Source organism: Calonectris borealis, chromosome 4 (genome assembly GCF_964195595.1).
Source record: "Calonectris borealis chromosome 4, bCalBor7.hap1.2, whole genome shotgun sequence".
NCBI lineage: Eukaryota > Metazoa > Chordata > Aves > Procellariiformes > Procellariidae > Calonectris > Calonectris borealis.
Window position 1 is genome coordinate 47853638 of NC_134315.1, and position 18528 is coordinate 47872165.

General features: G+C 42.5%; 1 protein-coding gene across 5 annotated transcripts in view; it reads right to left on the reverse strand.

Moving 5' to 3' along the window:
* The window catches only part of GRIA2 (glutamate ionotropic receptor AMPA type subunit 2), a 100307-nt gene extending 83858 nt beyond the window's left edge, over window positions 1–16449 (reverse strand). For 4 of the 5 annotated variants that reach the window (XM_075149434.1, XM_075149437.1, XM_075149435.1 and 1 more), the window contains exons 1-2: window positions 15992–16449; window positions 15435–15575 (exon numbers count right to left, since the gene is read on the reverse strand). In XM_075149434.1, the coding sequence (XP_075005535.1) occupies window positions 15435–15575; window positions 15992–16079 (229 nt within the window). In that variant the 5' untranslated portion in view covers window positions 16080–16449. The remainder of the gene's footprint in view (window positions 1–15434; window positions 15576–15991) is intronic. The other variant, XM_075149438.1, reaches the window with a different exon arrangement.
* Between the last annotated feature and the right edge of the window lie 2079 nt (window positions 16450–18528).

Sequence of the window (18528 nt, forward strand, 5' to 3'; positions counted from 1 at the left end):
AAACAGGTCCTGGCCTGCACTTTCTCTAGACCACGCTTGGACGTTGGCTGCAGCTAACTGGCATAGATCAGAACCTGTAGTGCTGGTACAGCTAGAGTGACTAATGATATAAGCCCACTAGATGATAGCACATTATAAGGCATTACCAACAGTCAGAGAAGACTACTTGCAAGTTGCAAAATAAGTAGTTAGAAAGTTTATTTAAAGGTGAAATTACTCATGCTAATCAGATAATCCTAAATGATCACTCATGAAAACTTTATACGACATCCAGTCTCTATGACTTGTTTAATCACCATCACATATTCAAGTTTAATTGTTTGTCTTATTCTTAAACTTTTAAAAATACTTCTATTTTGGAGGACTCCGAACATACAAGGTTAAGAGTCATAATAAATCTTCTCAATCCCTTCACACTATACATGCACATTTATTAATTTTTTTTAAACTGACACGTCTCTACTTTTAAGACCCAACCACTCTAAACCTTTGCCTACTAGAAGCAAATCTAAGGTCATGCTAGGGAGGGGAAGAGCTCTCTTCTCCAATGTTACAATCCAGTTTTTAGGCTTTCAGATACAAAACTGTAGGTTCAACTTCTGCTATATGAGCATAATCTTCCAAGTTTCAGAACATGAAATTAGAAATTAAAGAAAAAACAAAACACTACATCATGAGCTTCAATTGTCATTGAAAAAAAAAAGAAAATCCTTGTTGCACACATTTTCTAGACTATGCACAAAGGATGAACAAATAACCATTCTGTGCTCTATGTGTTGCCTGTATCTTAAAAAGTGGTAGATTATCATCACCACAAGATGGTACACATGCATATTTTCTGAAGAGGGACATTCACTTGTTGTCAAAAAGTTTGTGAAAAGAATTTAAAATATTGAAAGAAATACCATCAAGGTGTTACATTTTTTGAGGAATCAATAACTGCTACCTGCCATTTTATCAGAAAACTCAACAACAATGCTGATGATTTAATTGAAATGATTAATTTTAAAAATATAACTACAGCTTACAATGAATTACAACTAGATGTGATTAAAATTAACCATGTCTCAAAAAAGAAAAATTCCATGACATTCACTATGAGGAGAGATGTATGGCTAAAGATCCAAAGATAATGAATCTGAGAAGGAATAATTTTAAAGACAGAGAGGTGCATACGCAGACCTTCACTCTAGCCTATTCTGTTCAACAGGATTTCTCTTGATTAAGTCATGTTTTCAAACAATCTCCAGAAGAATATTTGCACTGAAGAACAACCAAAGGTTTAAAGGAATTTCCATCTTGAAAATTGCCAGAATTCCTGTATTTTTTTTACTAATTATAGTTTATTTAGGCCAATCAGTTGGTATATTACAAATTAATCATTAAGAGCTGGTAGTATTGCTACCTAAGCAAATGGCATGATTTTAAGAAGGACTGCGTGTTCTGCTCATCTGTGACTACCTGTGGACAGCAGACCCAGGAGCCCCACAGAGCACCTCTGCTCTGGGTGAGAGTTCTTGCTGACATTTGGGAGGATGACTGTCCCTTCAAAAACACCCTTCTGTGTGGGAAAGAAATCCAGACACACAAGAAAGAAAGAATGGTAGTGTGCACTGGTACCCAGTCGGTATCATCACGGGATTAGAATTACAGCCTCTATCTGTCATCAGCCATAGTAATTTAGTAATAGAAAACATACCATTTAATTCAGCCATGTGTGAACTCTCTGTAATGTTTTTTCTTAATTTAAAACTCCAAAGTTTTCTGTATATTTTGTTTTTCATAATTACGTGGGTGAGCTAAAATGGGATGAACTGTAGTCAAATGCATGCGGAAGGGTAGCACAAATCCTGTGAATCACAGCCCTGCTGAGCTTTTGCCATTCCAGATAACTGTTGCTGGCATGCTAAGTACCCTGAATCTTTCAGGATTCAGCCCTATAGGAGCTGTCAGAGTGAGTTACATCAACTGAATAGAGATTTTGAAGGAAAATCTAGTAAACGTATTCCTGAGGGCTGCCTAAGATTTTGTGATCACTGTTATTTCATCACCTGTAAAAAGGTACGGGCACACCAGAACAAAGCTGTTCTGTTCATTTTTCTCTTGATGCAGTCATTTGCTACTCAACAGCTTATCACTACAGTTATTCATGCTATTATTCTGATTTCCAGGTTCAAATTGTTCTCTTTTCATGCTATGTATGAATAATCCAGATCTTGACAAGACTGTTTTATTTGTTTGTAAGCTTGTTTTTCCTTGAAATTTTGCTTCCTGTTTCTACACAGGAAATGAAAAATCAGCATAGTATATAGCATATATTATGTGCCTCTAAAGGGTGATTTTCCTTATGCGCTTTACCCTAAATGGAACTTCCATTCTTTGTGCTCAGTAATCCAGAAAAAGGGAGAGGGGAAGAAAAACCCCTAAGTGCTTTATTGCTATCTCCTACTTTCCCCTTCATAGAAATGGAGCATGATATAAACTAATCATTCCCTGCATGAAGATTATACAGAAATAAACAAGCTAATTTTATTTTATCTGATGACCCAAAGGAAAATATCATTCCTAAAAATAATTCCTCTTCTCATTTTCCAACCAGCTCCTTCAGCAAATACTTTGGATGAAACAGATTGTCTGACAGATCATAAAAAGCACATAGAAAGTTGAGCATCCTTCATAGGAAACATCTTGCCAACAGCATCCTAATCTTTAAATCTAGTGCCTATTAGCTTAAGTGTCCATGAATGTAGCTGCTATAATAGCTAAACAAGAAGAAACCTCTATTCACATAGCCAGAACTAAACATACATAGAACTCTACAGATTAAACTCCCTATCCTGAATTTAATCTAGAAACAACGAAGCAACCAGACCCATGGGAAGAGCAAATATCATGTTGCTCATGGCCAGTGAAGCTTAAAATACAAACAGCATTAACTCTTAGCACCTAAAATATACAGCGTAAAATACAAACTGTAACTCCAGGATAATACCAAACTCATTCAAAAAACACACTGCAATCCCTCCTTAAGGGAGGCCAAAAGACATATTTTCTGTTACAATATCAGGTTCAAAAATACAGGTCTACTAGTACAAATTAAGATGAAGAACTTCAATCCAATGAGAAACCTTGAAGTTAGTATATCCCAGAGAAAAAGTGACCTGATCGCATAACTGCTTCTTTTGACATGTAAAAAAAAAAAATCCTTCTCGCCCCGGCCCCAACTGTGTTCCATAAAGATAAGGCAAAAAGTCAGCTCCTCTCTTCTACCCTCTGCTGAGCTCCCAGACTCTCTCACTTCTTTCAGCACCATTGGGCTATTCCAACCAAAAGGTGGAAGATCTGCACAGCATCCAGGGCACCATACAACCAGAGCATTTAAAGCCATTATAGCTGAGAAAGTAGCTTCTGACCATTGCCTCAGAGCTGCGGTCAGCCACCCAAGAAGGGAGATGAACAGTTTTAGTTTGACAGTTTCAGTTAGAAGCTTCTAAATAGCTGCTTCCTGTCATTTAGGCTGACTTCATATCTTTTCCATCAGGTGCTAAGTGTTGCTAATTTCATTGTTAGGCATCTAATTCTCACCACTCAGTCTCGGTAACACAGATGCCTCCAGCCATTCCTGGACTCCTACATAAGTTCCAAGTTTGTGCACATGACAGCGTTATGCACCATAGTTCCCAAATCACTTTGGGGACTGGCCTGTATTGGCCTACTTTAAGAAAGAGAATTGGAGATGTCTCAACAGCTAGGAAGGACTCACAGCAAGCATATAAACCTACTAAGGCTTATAGAACAAGGAATTCCCAGAAATACCAGAAGCAACCTAAACTGCAATGTGCATGTCTGCCCCTGGCTTGAAAGCCTGGAAGGATGCATAGGACAGATCTGAACCACATGAGGTTTTTTTCCTCAGAACTCTCCTACAACTTATCAACAGTGAGGTATACCTCTTCCTGGCTTGCCAAGTTATACAGTCTCTCCTTTGGTCCGTCATACACATTTGGGAAGCTGCTTTGGAATGAGATGAGAACTCTTGAGTTCTAATACACAAAGCATTCAGAAAAACAAACAAGCGAACAAAAAGAACCTCACTTTACATCCATCACTAATGTCACTATCACTCAACGGATCTGTATCCTAAACAAAACCAGTTACTGAGCATGGAGTTCTTAACAGACTTGAACCTGGAAAGCAGAAGACAATTCTAATAAGATGGACTAGGGTTCCTGAAAGAGATACTTTTGGTATACTTAGCTGGTTGGCAGAGATGAAAGGGGGAAAAGCAAGCCTACACCGAAAAAAATCAGAATTTTTCTTAAAGAGAAAGGGAAAAAAATCAGACCAAAAGCAAAGATAGTTAAATTGCAGTGCACAAAATTAAGCTCACAGTTGGGAAGCAATGTGTACTGGTATGACTGAGGTTAACCATGTTCCTGCAAACATTGCTAGCTTCCTCAGGAAGTTTCAAGTGACATTAGTAAATAAGACATTTCATTTTAAAGATATGAATTTCTTCCTACAGAACCACCAATGTGTCAAAATTAAATAATTAACACAATTACTTCCAGTCTTTTTAATAACCCAATAGTAGCAACACTTGTTTTGGAGAACCGTTTTAAGCACTATGAGAACAGCACGAGGGGGAAAAAAAAAAGATTCAGAATTAAATCTATGTTGTTGAAATATATCACCTATATAAATAGAGGAAACACACCAAGTGAACTTTTTTCCTAATACATCTAGTTTTTAAGGCAGCTGATACTTAGTTTGGAAAATGGCTTCTACATGCTGCAACATATACATCTCAAGATGTCATGTAACAACGAAATACTGCAAAAATTGAACACTGCAAGCTCCTGGAATGCAAGATAAAGCCAGAAACACAGGCACAGGAAATCGCGATTCTGCGTACCAGAAAATGGAAAGTAATGCTAGAAGTCACAACACTGACTGAACCACTGTATTGATGAGTCCAAAAGGAAGCCAGAAACAGTCCATACAGAAAGGAAAACAAAAATCCTAAAGTGAAGTGAACCATTTTTTGCACCTCCAGAAGGACAAAGCTAAATGTACGGACACCCTTCAACATGTTGGAATAGGCATATAGTACCCTTGAAAGTATGTATTTTTTTGGAATGACTAAGTCACGACTTGATATGATCCATGCCTTCCACTACAAACACCAACTAATGGCAACACTACTTAACAGCCTACAAAAATGTCAGTGTTCCTAAAAATTGGGACATGCTCTTTTCTCATCAAACTCAGGAAATTATTGAGGTTACTAAGTACATGTACCAAGTGCTATTTTAGACATTGGAGTATCTGACGCATCCCCATAGGCTGCCAGATGTGCTACAGGACTTACAGGACATTCACGTTTTCTGAAGCTGCACCTTGAGGTCACGCAGGATAGCATGAATATCACAAACTAGGTCTTCAGCTGTATTAATTGCAAGTCAATTTAAAGTGCCTCCACAAATAGAGACATTGAAGAATACATTCTCTTTTTATCGTATCGAAATAGAAGTAAAGAGATAAGCTCAAAAAAACATTAAGTGCTCCACTTGCTAAAAAGTCATCATTTGCAGCTCACAGATGTTGGCTTACTTCTATAGCCAAAGTACACTACTGAGTTCTATAAAGTCAAGCCAAAACACATTTTCCTGCAAGTGAAAAAGGAGTCAAGAAAAAATGAAAATTTCAAATTTATGCAAAGATTTTACCAAAGAATAACGTCCATGATCAAATGCAAACAAAGGAAGGGAGCAAGCGTTGTTTTTCCTCTTCACCTACACAAGCACAGACCAAACCTTTCCTTTTTCAGCTAAGCTAACTGTTCTATTTACATATCTATACTGAATTGAAATGGTCTAATAATTTTTCTAAGGTTTTCATACTGAAACCTGACAAAGCACTTAAGAAATGTGTGCGATACTTAAGAAAAAAAAAAAAACAAGAAAAAAAAGCAGTGTCATTTATGAGCATGTACTGTAAAGTTTGAAAAAAATATTCTGTAGGGCCGACAGATGCTAAAATATTTTAGCACTTTTTAGGGATTGTTTAATCTCTGCCTCTTTCCATATAAAAAAAAAATAAATCAGTCTTCCACACTCATGCACAGAAAGAAATAATATGAATTTTGGATCTCTTTTTGTTCCTACTACCATCAGCAGAATCTTGACCATTTATTTGACTGAGCAAAAATAGCCTGGCCTTATTACTCTGGAGTCCCAGACTAGGGGATCAGGTTGTTGAATACATGAACTAATCCGATTAGTCAGTGAAAGGACTGAATAACTTTTCAGTCATGATTTTTCAGAATTTCACTCTCACCAAATGAAAGCACCTTAAAATGGGGCTGAGTGAAATTAAAACGAGTCTTGCACTGCAATTTACTCATATTCTTATCTATTTCCTGATCTCTCAAATCCATCCAGTCTTTAAATATAATAAAATTATATGATTATGTTTCCAGATGTTCATTTAAAATGGCTTTAGAAGTTTAAAGCTGTGTATAAATCTGGACAATTAATATTTGTTAATTGAGCAATTATTTAAATTAATATAACTTTCCTAACATCTTTTTTCCTCTATGCTTTATCATAGTAAGAACAAAGGGCAAAAAATTGTCTTCCTGCTCCCAAAACCTAGAAGTTACTTCTCCCCTTCCTGCATCAGGACAGAAGTAAGATTACTGAGATTTTTTTCACCAAAAATTAATTAAGGCAGTAAAAATGTAGAAGAGTGACAGACAGAGAGGGAGACTGACGTCAAAACAAAAATGGCCCAGCACTACGGGCATTCAACTGGGAAGTGAAAGACGAAGGGTTAAATTCAGGCCTTCTGCCTGACATGGACAAGATATGAAATAACTGTGTTAAATCCTGGATGATTCTCCTAACCATTCACTGTAATTCCAGTGTGGATCAATCCTGCTTCTGCTATAAGTAACATTGCTGTAGCTTACGTAAGTATGAGCTTGGTATGCACTAGCCATGCAAATTATTTACCCTGTTTTTCAAGTATTACACCTGGAATGAACTCCCTGACATTGGTACGTCTGCACAAGGCACAACCACGCAGGAAAGTTTTGCTGCTCACAGGATCCCACATTTGTACCAAGAACCCCGAGACCGTGCTATTAAAGCATTATGAATTTGCTACATTCATATGAGGAAAAAACAAATTAAAAAAAAAAAATCAGCATCTTGGCTTGGAAGACATTTTGTCAAAAACAACTCATACCTAGTATCAGGGAGGAACATTTTGAGCAAGCTAACCCTCAACATCCTCAATTTCAAAGATTTACGAGATTATTGAACAACCTACTCTGACTTGCTCAGAGCTGTACAGTCTATTTCATTAGCATACATTTGCAGACATTCTGAGGTTTTTTACACATATACAAGGGAATGCAACACATTCAAATATTTCTGATCCCCATTACATGGGATGGTAAACCATATCAGACTTTTCATTTTATGGATATAAACCCGAGTCCTACAACTACCAAATACATTCATAAAAGGCAGAAGCCCAAGGAAAATAAAATAAATCCTTTCTCCAGGCTGCAAAGCAGTTGCAAAACCATTCTGCTAAGCTCTCCACCCCTGTTGCTGACATGACTCTGAAAGCAGTCTTCTCCATATAGATGATCAGAAAATTTCCACATTACTTAACAGATTGCTGTTTAAATTATCTATCATACCGAGTGTTTAGAAAGACTCTGTTATCTGTAATTTGTAATGTTCAAAGTGTGTGAAAGAAGGAAAATCAGTTCACACCATTTGCGGTAAGCAGAGGCATCTTTTCTACCCCAAGTCATGTTTTTAAACTTTTAAACACATTTATACTGAGAATAAATTACAGTGGTATGACAGCCTTAACCACAGCACCCTGAAAAATTGCAGCATCAAATCAATGCAACATTAACTACCTGAAATTCAGATTAAACTGAATAGGTGGGATAGCATAGCAAGCATGTCTTCATATATCTATTTTGAATGTTTCATATAATTAGTCACTATCCCTTATTGAGCTTTGAAACTCTGCTACCAGTTGTGCAAATATGCATTTATGAGTCAGGGCCAATATGAACATTTTACAGAATTTTGTCCTACTCTTGTTCATTGGAAGAATCATTTGGAAAAAATACGTCCATTTTAAAACAGAAATGGCAAAGTACTCTTTCTTTTCAACAGTGAAATGCAAGCACGTTTACCTTCTGTAGTTAAGTAATGAAGATACTTTTTCCATGTGCAATAAAGTCCAGTAAGTCATTTGTGGACTAGCTGAAGTGATTGGTAATTCAGTTACAGACCCAGCACCCCAAGCATACAAAGCAATCACACACTGATTTAAGTTAATGAATACAGACCTGAGCTCCTCTGATATCAAATAAAATAGTAGATTAGAGTTGAAATAAGACATTTCTTGTGCTTGATTCCGTCACCTTTAGTTGAACTGCATGTAACATTTCAACCCTCAAAAAAATCCTATTAATTTCTCTGAGTCAGTTTTGGGAGCAGGTGGTGGGAGATAGTAGTAGCTGGAGCTGAACTACACCTCGTTGCAAATCATAATGAGTATCTTTTCCTTGTAAAATTTTTTTACACTCTCATAAAGCGACCAGCCATAGGTAAATGCATTAAGTATCTGTACATTAAATCAGATTCAGGACAGAAATGTTAACTCAATCTTTTAATCTCTTTTAAATGGGAACTTTAGGGGGAAAAAGGTAATCTTCTCATAAACTGCCTGATTTGAGAACCTTTCTTAAAACAATGAAAACCAACAAAAAAAAAACAACAAAAAAAACCCCAAAGATCTCTTATGGAATAATTGTTAAACAAGGAGGCACAGCAGTGTTGCATTAGAAAATCAAAAATGTTCTATGGTGGGCCTACATACAGATAGATAAAGAAAAGTAAATAGTATTTCAAAAGTCATCTATACCATTCTGTAACTGCACGCAAATAAATACAAATGCAGTATTTTAAGCACGGTTATTGATTTTAGAAAGTACAATATGAATTTGTTCAACATGTGGTTATTTAAAACCTGCTTTTACTCCTTACTGTTGATCTGTTTTATCTGAATATGCATTCACTATGTTTGTTTGATGCTTTTATTCACTCCTTATTGTTTATCCATAAAGAATTCATTATTGGAAGGACTTATTCACTTAAATCAAAGCCCTTTTTCAGTTTTAACAAGGCTACATCTAATATGTACTTGCACTCAATGCAGGGTTTTCTGGGTTTTGTCGTTGGGTGGTTTTTTTGTTGTTTTTTTTTGTGTTGGTTTTGGGGTTTTTTTTGTTTTGTTTTTGTTTTTACGAACTTATTAAAGGAAAACATTAAGGTTTCAAGACAAAATAATAACCATGCTCCACAAACCTACATATTTTGTATAAAAACATGCAGGCTTTTGCCCTATAGCATTTCAGAAGTCTACATGGCAAAAGGAATTAATCCCTTGCCCACAGACTTCTAAAAGCAGATGCCACTGTACTCATGTTCTGATAAATGCAACGATCAGTTACAAAATAATGGAAAAATCTTGTTCATTTCAGAAATGAAAGTTCCAGTTAATTGTCATATGAGAAGCCCATTCACATATACATATATAGAGAATTTGATATATACAACTAAATTTTTTACCTATTCAGGTATCTTTTCAGTGTTATTTTCAGTTTGACCTGACATTCCTTGGTTTTAGGTGCAGTGACGTTGGTTCCAGAACATGGGCATGAACCTTCACTATAAAAAATCAGTAATTCATGCACTCAATTCACAGAGGTGAGAACACTGACTTAAAGTCGTAAATTATCTTACCAGTAAGAGCTCTGAGATAATCCTCTTCAGAAAATGGATTGTAGGGTTTAACCAATGTCCTGCTTTTTATTTATGTGACATTCAAAATAAACTATTGTTCACTATATAAGTACATATGGATGTACGTTTATATATACATGTGTGTATACATACAAACATATATACTCACATTTATGTTTACTGTGGGTTATTTCCTCCTTTTAGTTTCCTAAACATTAGTCCTACCAGTACATATTAGAGAATTATTAATTTAAAACTGTATTTTCCTTGAGCAAATATTTTTTTACAATTTAATCATGTTTTCACAGAAGATGCCTGATAAATTAATTATGCTGTTTATCTTGATTTTCTACATAATGGTAATGGAATACCTGTTTAATGCATTTTCAAACTAATAACATGTTCCCAGTTATTATATACTTCCCTAGTAATTATAAACTGTTCAAAAAGAATTATTTATCTGTTAAACGTGCCTTAATTCTCAAAAATATTTTAATCATGAGAAGCTTGATAAAAGAACTAAAGAAATCGGCAGTAACAGTATCACTTAATGCAGCAGCCCTTGGTTTAGGGTGTGTCACACACACTGGATAGTACAGTAAGTCTTATGTACGCAAGGGGTTAAGTACATCCCCAGTTATGTGCAGTCAATAGTCCTATCAAAGTTGGTGTAAATTAAAGCTTTCATTAGCATAAATAGGAAAAAGTTACTATATTTTTATACCTTAGATATAAATAAAAGCATATATAAACATATGAATATATTGAAGAGATTGACTGATAGTATTGGTTGATTTAAGAGCTTGATTGGTACATCTAAGGCTTGATTGATATGCTGCTCACAAACTGCTATTAAATATAACTCACTTTAAGCTTTATAAGAGTAAAATATATATTCATATTATATTCAAAACTGCATGGTAAATTTTTATTTCAGATATATGGACAAAATTAATGCAATAATCAAATAATAAAAATCTGAAAAGTCAAGTAGCCAAGCCAAAACTGTCATATTTGTATCTGCCCACATTCTGGATCACGGCTGTGTGAAAATGCTCTGTGAGCCAGGAGAAAAGATGCACAGCAGGGACAGCACTGTCACACAATAAATACCCCAGGTTTCTTTATGAATAACTCTCAGGAGTAGAAGAATGTTTAAAGTTTGCTACAGAGCTTGATTTTGACGGGAGAAATGTTTTGAGAACAGCAAAAGCACAAGAGTTCCTATCGTAGGCTGCACCCTGGTCTTACTGTATCATTTTACTACAGAAACCCATCCGATCTTGTCCATTTTAATTACAAGGGGGTACAGAACCTATTTCACGTCTGCTCACTGAGCCTGAGAAACGTTTTGTAGTGAAAAGGAAATGAGAAGTACCAGGAATACAAACAACCTGAAACATAAGCATTTAATAAATTCCTCCTTTCCTTCAAAACCAGTTCTAACCATTTATTGTGAAATATATTTGGGCTCGGTCCACAGCTTATTTTAATTCAAATAATCACATCTAAATTCCTCCCATCTTTACCACCACAGGATTTTTTTTTTTTTGCTTATTCTTTAATCATTTTGCCAGCAGTATGCTGAACACTATTTCTTTAAGAATGCAATCTATAGCATTATATTCCAAAATGGCCATGACTCCCAAGTTGCAACATGCTAGATATTCATAGGTTTTCAAAGCTGCTGGTTAAAGAAATAATGAAAAGATCTAAGGTTTATGCATGAATCAGCATCCCCTTGTCATAATGTCATGGTGCAGTGATCCCTGCAGAGCTGTAAGACTTGATTTAACACAGAAAAGCTCAACACTGGCTCTTGAGCCAGCAGGATTAAAGATACAAGATCGTGCCTATATTACTCTGTGCCGAAGCTACTATATGAAAAACTTGTTACAGTTATGGAGATTTTATAGTACTCCATAGGAAACCTCTCTTTAGGTGACTCCAATATCCTTTCACTGAAAAAATATGTGAGTACATAATACAGCTATCCCTGTTTGGGTTGGTGGATTTAAGAGGAAAGGACTTCATCTTCACCAGTTTGCTCTTTCCTTGTTTTGAAGAAAAAAATCTGATGTTGCTGATGGTCAGCACTTCTCCAATTAGACTAGACTCAATTACACTGCGCTGAAGGACAATAAAGTCCAGTGGTTTGGATACCTTCCAATTCCACCCCATGAATTAGCTGCAATGCTGTACCTCTGCCCCAGCTGCTAAAAGCCAAAGAGGTTCTGTTAGAGTGAACCGCTTTGTTAACATTTGCCTTTACCACCTAGACTGTAATCCTCTGAATCACCAAGAATTCTTAAAGAGGGCTAAGCCTAGCCCATTTCTCTTGAAGGATGTAACAGTAGTCATGGCAGTGAACATTTCTCTTAATTTTGCCGTCAGTTTGAAGAAAGACTGCACCATCTCTCGATCAAAACCATAAGCCTCCTAGCGACACCGACTTGCGAGGTGTCAAACTCCAATTAGATTCCAACAGCTACTCCTGATGACCTGTCAACACAGCTTTGCACAAGACTTGCAACCGTCCAACAACCTGAAGTGACTATTTGCTATGGATATATTATGTGAGTTAAGGCTATCTACTCACACAGTCTCCATTCCTCCTCTGGTACACATATCTTCTGGTCACCTTTAAATGACTGAGTAGTCTTACACTGTTTCAAACATCCCATTTCCTCTTTTCTGGAAGTTTAGGAACCTAATTTAAAAGTAGTACCAGCAATACAACTCGTTCATCTAAAAACTGTTTGCTCCATCAATGAGCTCCGAGCAAGGGCTGACAAAAGCACTTCGTAAAGTTTGGAGATTCCTTTAAATAGTTTTACAGTGGGTTGGTTGGTTGATTGTTTTTCAAGCGGATGGGATTGCACGCCCCGGCTCCCCTCTGGTTGCCAGGCGGCGGGAGGGAGGCTGCCACCTGCCGGGTGCCGCCCCGCCCGCCCGGGGCGCAGGGCTGCACACCGCCTCCCTCTCCCGCACCGCCGGCCGGAGCTTCTGCAGCCCGAGAGCGGGCTGGTTTGGCGCTTCTAAATCGAAAGCTGAAATATTTCGGCTGTTGATTTCAGAAAATTTACTTGTTATTCTTAGGGCAGGACAAGGTCATTACTTCTATTACGGTTTAAGCCTGCCTCTATGTTTCTGTGAGGGAAAATCACCTTGCCTGAGTGAAACACTTGGGTAAATACTGAAGCATTTTCAGTTTTCATGTTATCCTACATTTCTGTGACCTTCTTTTACACCTGCATTGTTTAACTATTGATAGCGCTGGTTTTGGACACAGGTTCTTTGTAGACTATTATGAAAAAAACAACCTGCAGGTTTTTCAATATTTTAAATGAGTATAAAGGGGACAAAAAAAAAAAAAAGATGGATCCTCCTTAACCATTTGTGCATGCAGTGCTCTGCGATCAACTGCTAAATTCTGCTTCTTGTATGGCAAATATTTGTCTTCAGAATACCTTGTTCTCCAATCAAACCTTTCTCAGACGGTAATCACGGAAATACTATACATATTTTTAGCACAGGCTTCACTAGTCAATTAAATCCAATTGACAAGATAACTTCACTAAACCATCAGTGATGAAAAAGCAAGTACATGTTCATGTCTTAATTTGGTGCTCTTCAAACTGCTTGAAAATGGAAGCCTTGGATGAGGTTCAGAGAAAGGGAAACCCAAAACGTGGATAGCATCTCCCTTCTGCTTAAGTCTGAAAGTCCATCACTGCAGAATACAGCCTACACACATCATCTGATTATTACAAGAGTTCTCCAAGGAAGACAGCTAAGCTCAAAAACAAGGCTGATGCATGCACACAAACACAGATAAAAAACTTGATGGGACTGGAGAAAAATATGAATCCTTTACTTTCACAAAGACCAGGTGGCTATACTTGTCTCTAGTACTAGTAGAAAAAAAAAAAAATCGGGCATTTTACACAGATTATTTTCAGGATTTCATTGACTTCAGAGAATTGAGAAACACAGAAAGACCTGTCACATTTCTGCAGAATGCCGTCTAGACCACTACACAACCCCTTACTTCACCGACAGTCCCACTAACATATACTTCAAATACTAACCACATGCAGTTCTGGTTGCTGGAAACCCTCGTCACTTAAGAAAGCAAGAACTCCCCAAACAGTTTGCAAAGATTAGCAAAGTAGTCTTACTGTGGCTGGTTACATGCTCCGACCTTTTTTGACTTCAGCTGTGTGTGTTATACCCTCCTATCCTCGCACATGAAAGCTCCTTGGGCTGAACTCCTACACCACCTATCCCAGCGTCTGTGCCGAGATGCCCCTCTTCAGCACCACCTCACCTACCATAACGTAGCGAAATTAGGGAAATAAAAAAAAAAAAAAAAAAGGGTCGCCAATGGAGGGGAATTGCTCTCGCTGATAGCTAACATCCAGATTCCGTGTCCCTTACAGCTTGTCCCAGGAGGGACGAAGAAACGCCTCGGGGGAGCGCAGCACCGGGAGGCCGATGAGCCGTAGCTCGGCGAGAGCGGCCAGCACGGCACAAGAGCGGGCTCCCTCCTCCTTGCTGACCGCGCTGCTGCGGGGCCCCCGCTTTCACTTGCAACGGACAAGCGGGGAGACGCGAACACCCCTCCTCGCTCTGGGCACGATTCCCTCCCGCTCATAGTTCTCATCACTCACGGGCAGCGCCCGCAGCCCCTTGCTGCAGCAGCCCCTTACCGCACGCCTGGCTGCCCAACGCCTCTCGCCCGGCCGACCCTCCCCCGCCAGCCACGCCGCTCCGCGGGTCGAGCTGCATCCCGCCGGGCCAGGCGCCGGGCAGCTGCCAGGGGGACAGCCACCGAGCAGCAGGCAGAGGCAAGCATCACTGCGGGACCTCCCCGCCCAAGGGCTCCTCTCTTCGAGCTGGGACGACCGCGCTGCACCACCTCGCCGTCCGCGTCGCATCCCCGAGCAACGCATGTGCTCCGCGCCCCGCGGCACGCCCGCGGCCGGGCCCTGCCTGGCCGGAGGCGGAGCCAGGTCAGAGCCCCACGGCCGCCCGCGCAGCCCGCCGCCGGGCGACTGCCCGCCGCGAAAACCGCGGGGAGGGTGGACTCCCGGCGAGGCCGAGGGGGAGGCGAGAGGGCGGCGAGCGGGCAGGACCCGGGCCTCCCACGAGCCTGCCAGGCAGGGGGCTCCCGGGCGGCGAGATGGAGCCCGGAGCGCGGCGTAAGATGGCTGATCGCCCCCGCAACCGCCCGCTCCGCGCCCGCTCGACTGCCGTCGGCAGCTGTCCCCCGCCCCGCCCCCGCCGGTTAACGGGAAGGCTCCGCAGCCGCGGCGGCCCCCGCGGCCAGCCCTGGGGCGGTGGGGGAGCGCTGCGGGCGGCCCCCGGCCGCGTAGCCTTACGTAAGGCGTGGGGAGAGCCGCCGGGCGGGGGCGGCAGGAACCATTTTAAACCTCCGCGAGGGCTTGGGAGACCCCGCGCCCCGTTTCCCGGGGGCCGGGCCCGGGCGCTCCCGCACCTGCTCGGCAGCGCGGCGGCCCCACCGCCACCGCGCACACACCGGCGCCCCGTCCCCGCCGGCACAGCAGGCTGGCGGCGTCCGTTACTCACAGGCGTTGGTGACGGCGAAGCTGTTGGCCACCTCCAGGTTGTCGATGTGGGGAGTCAGCCTGAACTCCGAGGTGGAAAACTGAACCATCCCTACCCGAAACGCGCTGTACTCCTGATCGGCGCCCCTCGGGAACAGCCCCCCTGCAGGGAGACACACACGCACACACAGATCAGGCGGGCGGCGGCACAGGCAGAACAACGCCGGGGCCGCGTCCCTTCCCGCCGCCGGGGCTGGGCTGGGCCGGGGTGCCGGCGGGCTCCGCCGGCTCGGGCGCCGCTGCCGGAGCGAGCCCGGCTGCGGGTCCGTCCCGTGCCCGGCCGCCGCGGCGGAGCCTGGGGGCGCGGCGGGACAGGCGGTGCGGCGAGGGGGAAGGCGAGGGGACGGGGGAGGCGTGGGCCACGGCCGCCGGAGGGGACCGCACAGGCGCCTGGCGGGTGCCGCGGTGGGGCTGGGCTGGCGGCGACATGACAGGAATGCCCGAGTGGCACCGGCGGGGATGAGGGAGCGGGAGATCCGTCGGGAGGAGAGCGAGGTCCCCCGGCATGCGGGCACCTACCGATCTGTATGCTGTTAGAGTCGACCCCCCAGATCAGTCCCCACAACACAGGAGCCAGGACGACAGAAATATGCATAATCTTTTGCATTTCCAGGAGAAGTAGAGCATCCACAAAGCCACGGAAACAGCCCTTTCTTCTTCCCCGTCCTCCTCCTCCTCCGCGGAGCGCGCTCCTCAGCAAATTAGATCCCCTGCGCGCCGGGCGAGCGGCCGGCGGGACCAAGCCAACCTCGACAGGAAAGAAACGGAAATAAGCCCTCGGCGGGCGGCGGGAGCCGGAGAAGCCGTTGCCCACGCTGCCGCTGAGCGCTGCCGCCGCTCCGGTCCTCGTCCCGGCTCCGGAAATAGGGGGCGGGGGGGTGGCCGCGTGCCGTTGGCGGCGGCGCCGCTGCGCTCCCTCTGCCTGAGCGCGCCCGCCGCCCGGCCCTGCCCTCACACGCGCTCGCCCGCGCTGCCTCGCACTCAACGGGCGGGCGGCGCACCCGGCGAGGCGGCGGCGCGCCTGCGCGAGCAGCCAGGCCGGCGGGAGCGCGCCCCGCCCGCCCCCTTCGCCGCCGCGCTCCGCCCCTTCGCGCGCCGCCGCCGCCACCAAGCTTCAGCACCGCGGACAGAGGCGCGGCGGCGGCAGCGGCGGCGGCGGGAGCCGGGGCTCCGGCGGGCGGGGGGCGGCCCCGCCCCGGCCAGTGGAGCCGCCCCCGCCCCGGGGAGCGGAGGGGAGGAAGGGCGGGGGACGGCGGGGGTCCGGGCCGCGGCCCGCGCAGCCCCCCCACGCCTGGTCCCCGTGTCCCGTCCCGACCCCGCTGCCGTTTTACCCCCCCCGAAAGGGCGTGTGTGAAGCCGGGTACCTCGGCCCAAACACCGCCCCGCGGAGGGACGCGCTGGTCCGCGCGCGCCGCGCAGCGAGCAGAGCCCCTCGGTTTGGGCTGCTTTAAAGAGGTGAAAATCGGAGCGATGAATCAATCACACGCCGGTTTGTCTCTGTGGCAGCGGGAGATGTTAGCTTGGATGGAAAGCAGAAATGCGGAAAAAAAACGACCTGGTTTTTTTAGAGTCTTTTTAATTTTTTTTTTTAATTTCACTAGTCTTCATTAGGATGACATTTCGATGTAGTCACCTTCCAGGTATACCTGAAAAGCATATTTTTAACTGCCGTAACCAAAACACAAGAGTTAATATGCAGGAAGATATTTCATTTTCATGTATAATGGGGAATTTTTTTTTTTTCAAGATGGGTTGCAGCTATCTTATTTACTGCAAGCTAAATTTAACATTTTTCAGTTTGGCACGAAGTCTGTTGCTATGCACCACACACGCAGGCACACACAGACACACACACACATATCTTCTAGAAGAAGAAGCAGTGTAGCAATACTGTGACTGTGACAATGAATTTGCTATTAAATGATTGTTTGCTTGTATTTTTTTTTTTAATTTTTTGTTGTTGTTGTTAGTAAAGATGAGGAATACCCATGTAGGAAAGGATACTGATCTTGCATTGCATTTCCTTTTTTTTTTTTTCATTATTAAATTGTCTTAATTCTCCTTTCCAGAGACAAAGAAAGGTCTCGAAGCTTCAGGTACTCAGATGTCAACATAAGTACATATGCTGAACACATAGGAAGTAGGCAGTTTGAGGCCCTTTACCCATCACTAATTCATGACGAGTTTAGTTTCCTTTGAGTCATTTCCCCAGGAAATTCTGTATTAGCTTCTGTCTGTCCTTGTGTCATCATCTCTCTCTCACCACAAAATGAGATGAGCCTGAAAAAGAAAGAGAGTGAGCTTTAACATCATGAGCTCATAGACCCTATCGCGTTATTTGGGTGGAACGGCAGAGCGACTACACCCTTCCTTGCTCTCTCCCCCAGCCTGGTCCCTCCCAGTAGTCAGGTTTTGTGCTCCACGGTAAAACCCACCGCTGAATCCTGTGAAAGCAAACGGTGTTACTGTGACAATGGACCACGATATCAGAGGAAAGCTTGCATTCAGGCAATCCTCACTGCACCCTGGACAATGAGATGTACCAGCATTTACTTTTAACAAATACTTTAGTGTAATATTGCCAATCTTTAACAGAAGCACAGATGAATCATAAACATACACTTTTTTTTTCACTCAGGTCTGAAGAATCCCCTTATGTATATCAAATGAGGTTAAAATGCAGCAAAGATCTCAGTTTGAAGATGGCATTTTAATATTTTATAATAAAAGAAAAAATCCTGTTTTCCAATATATGTTACAGCTGCATAACGAGCTAAAATGTAAAAAGGATTAAGATGATGCAAAATACAAAAATGAAATCTAGAAGAGTCCCACTTTTTGAACTCATTGTCTTCACAGTTATGGAAAGGATTTAAACCTCTAAGCTGTTTTGTTTGGTTGGTTTGTTTTGGGTTTTTTTTTGTGTCATAGAGAACAGTGCTATTCCACATGTGCATCAAGACCTTTGTCAGATACAGTAAGAATAATTCATGGTGATGCATGTTTTATCTGGTTAGATAGTAAAATGCTATTTTATTGCTTATACTAAACCGTGG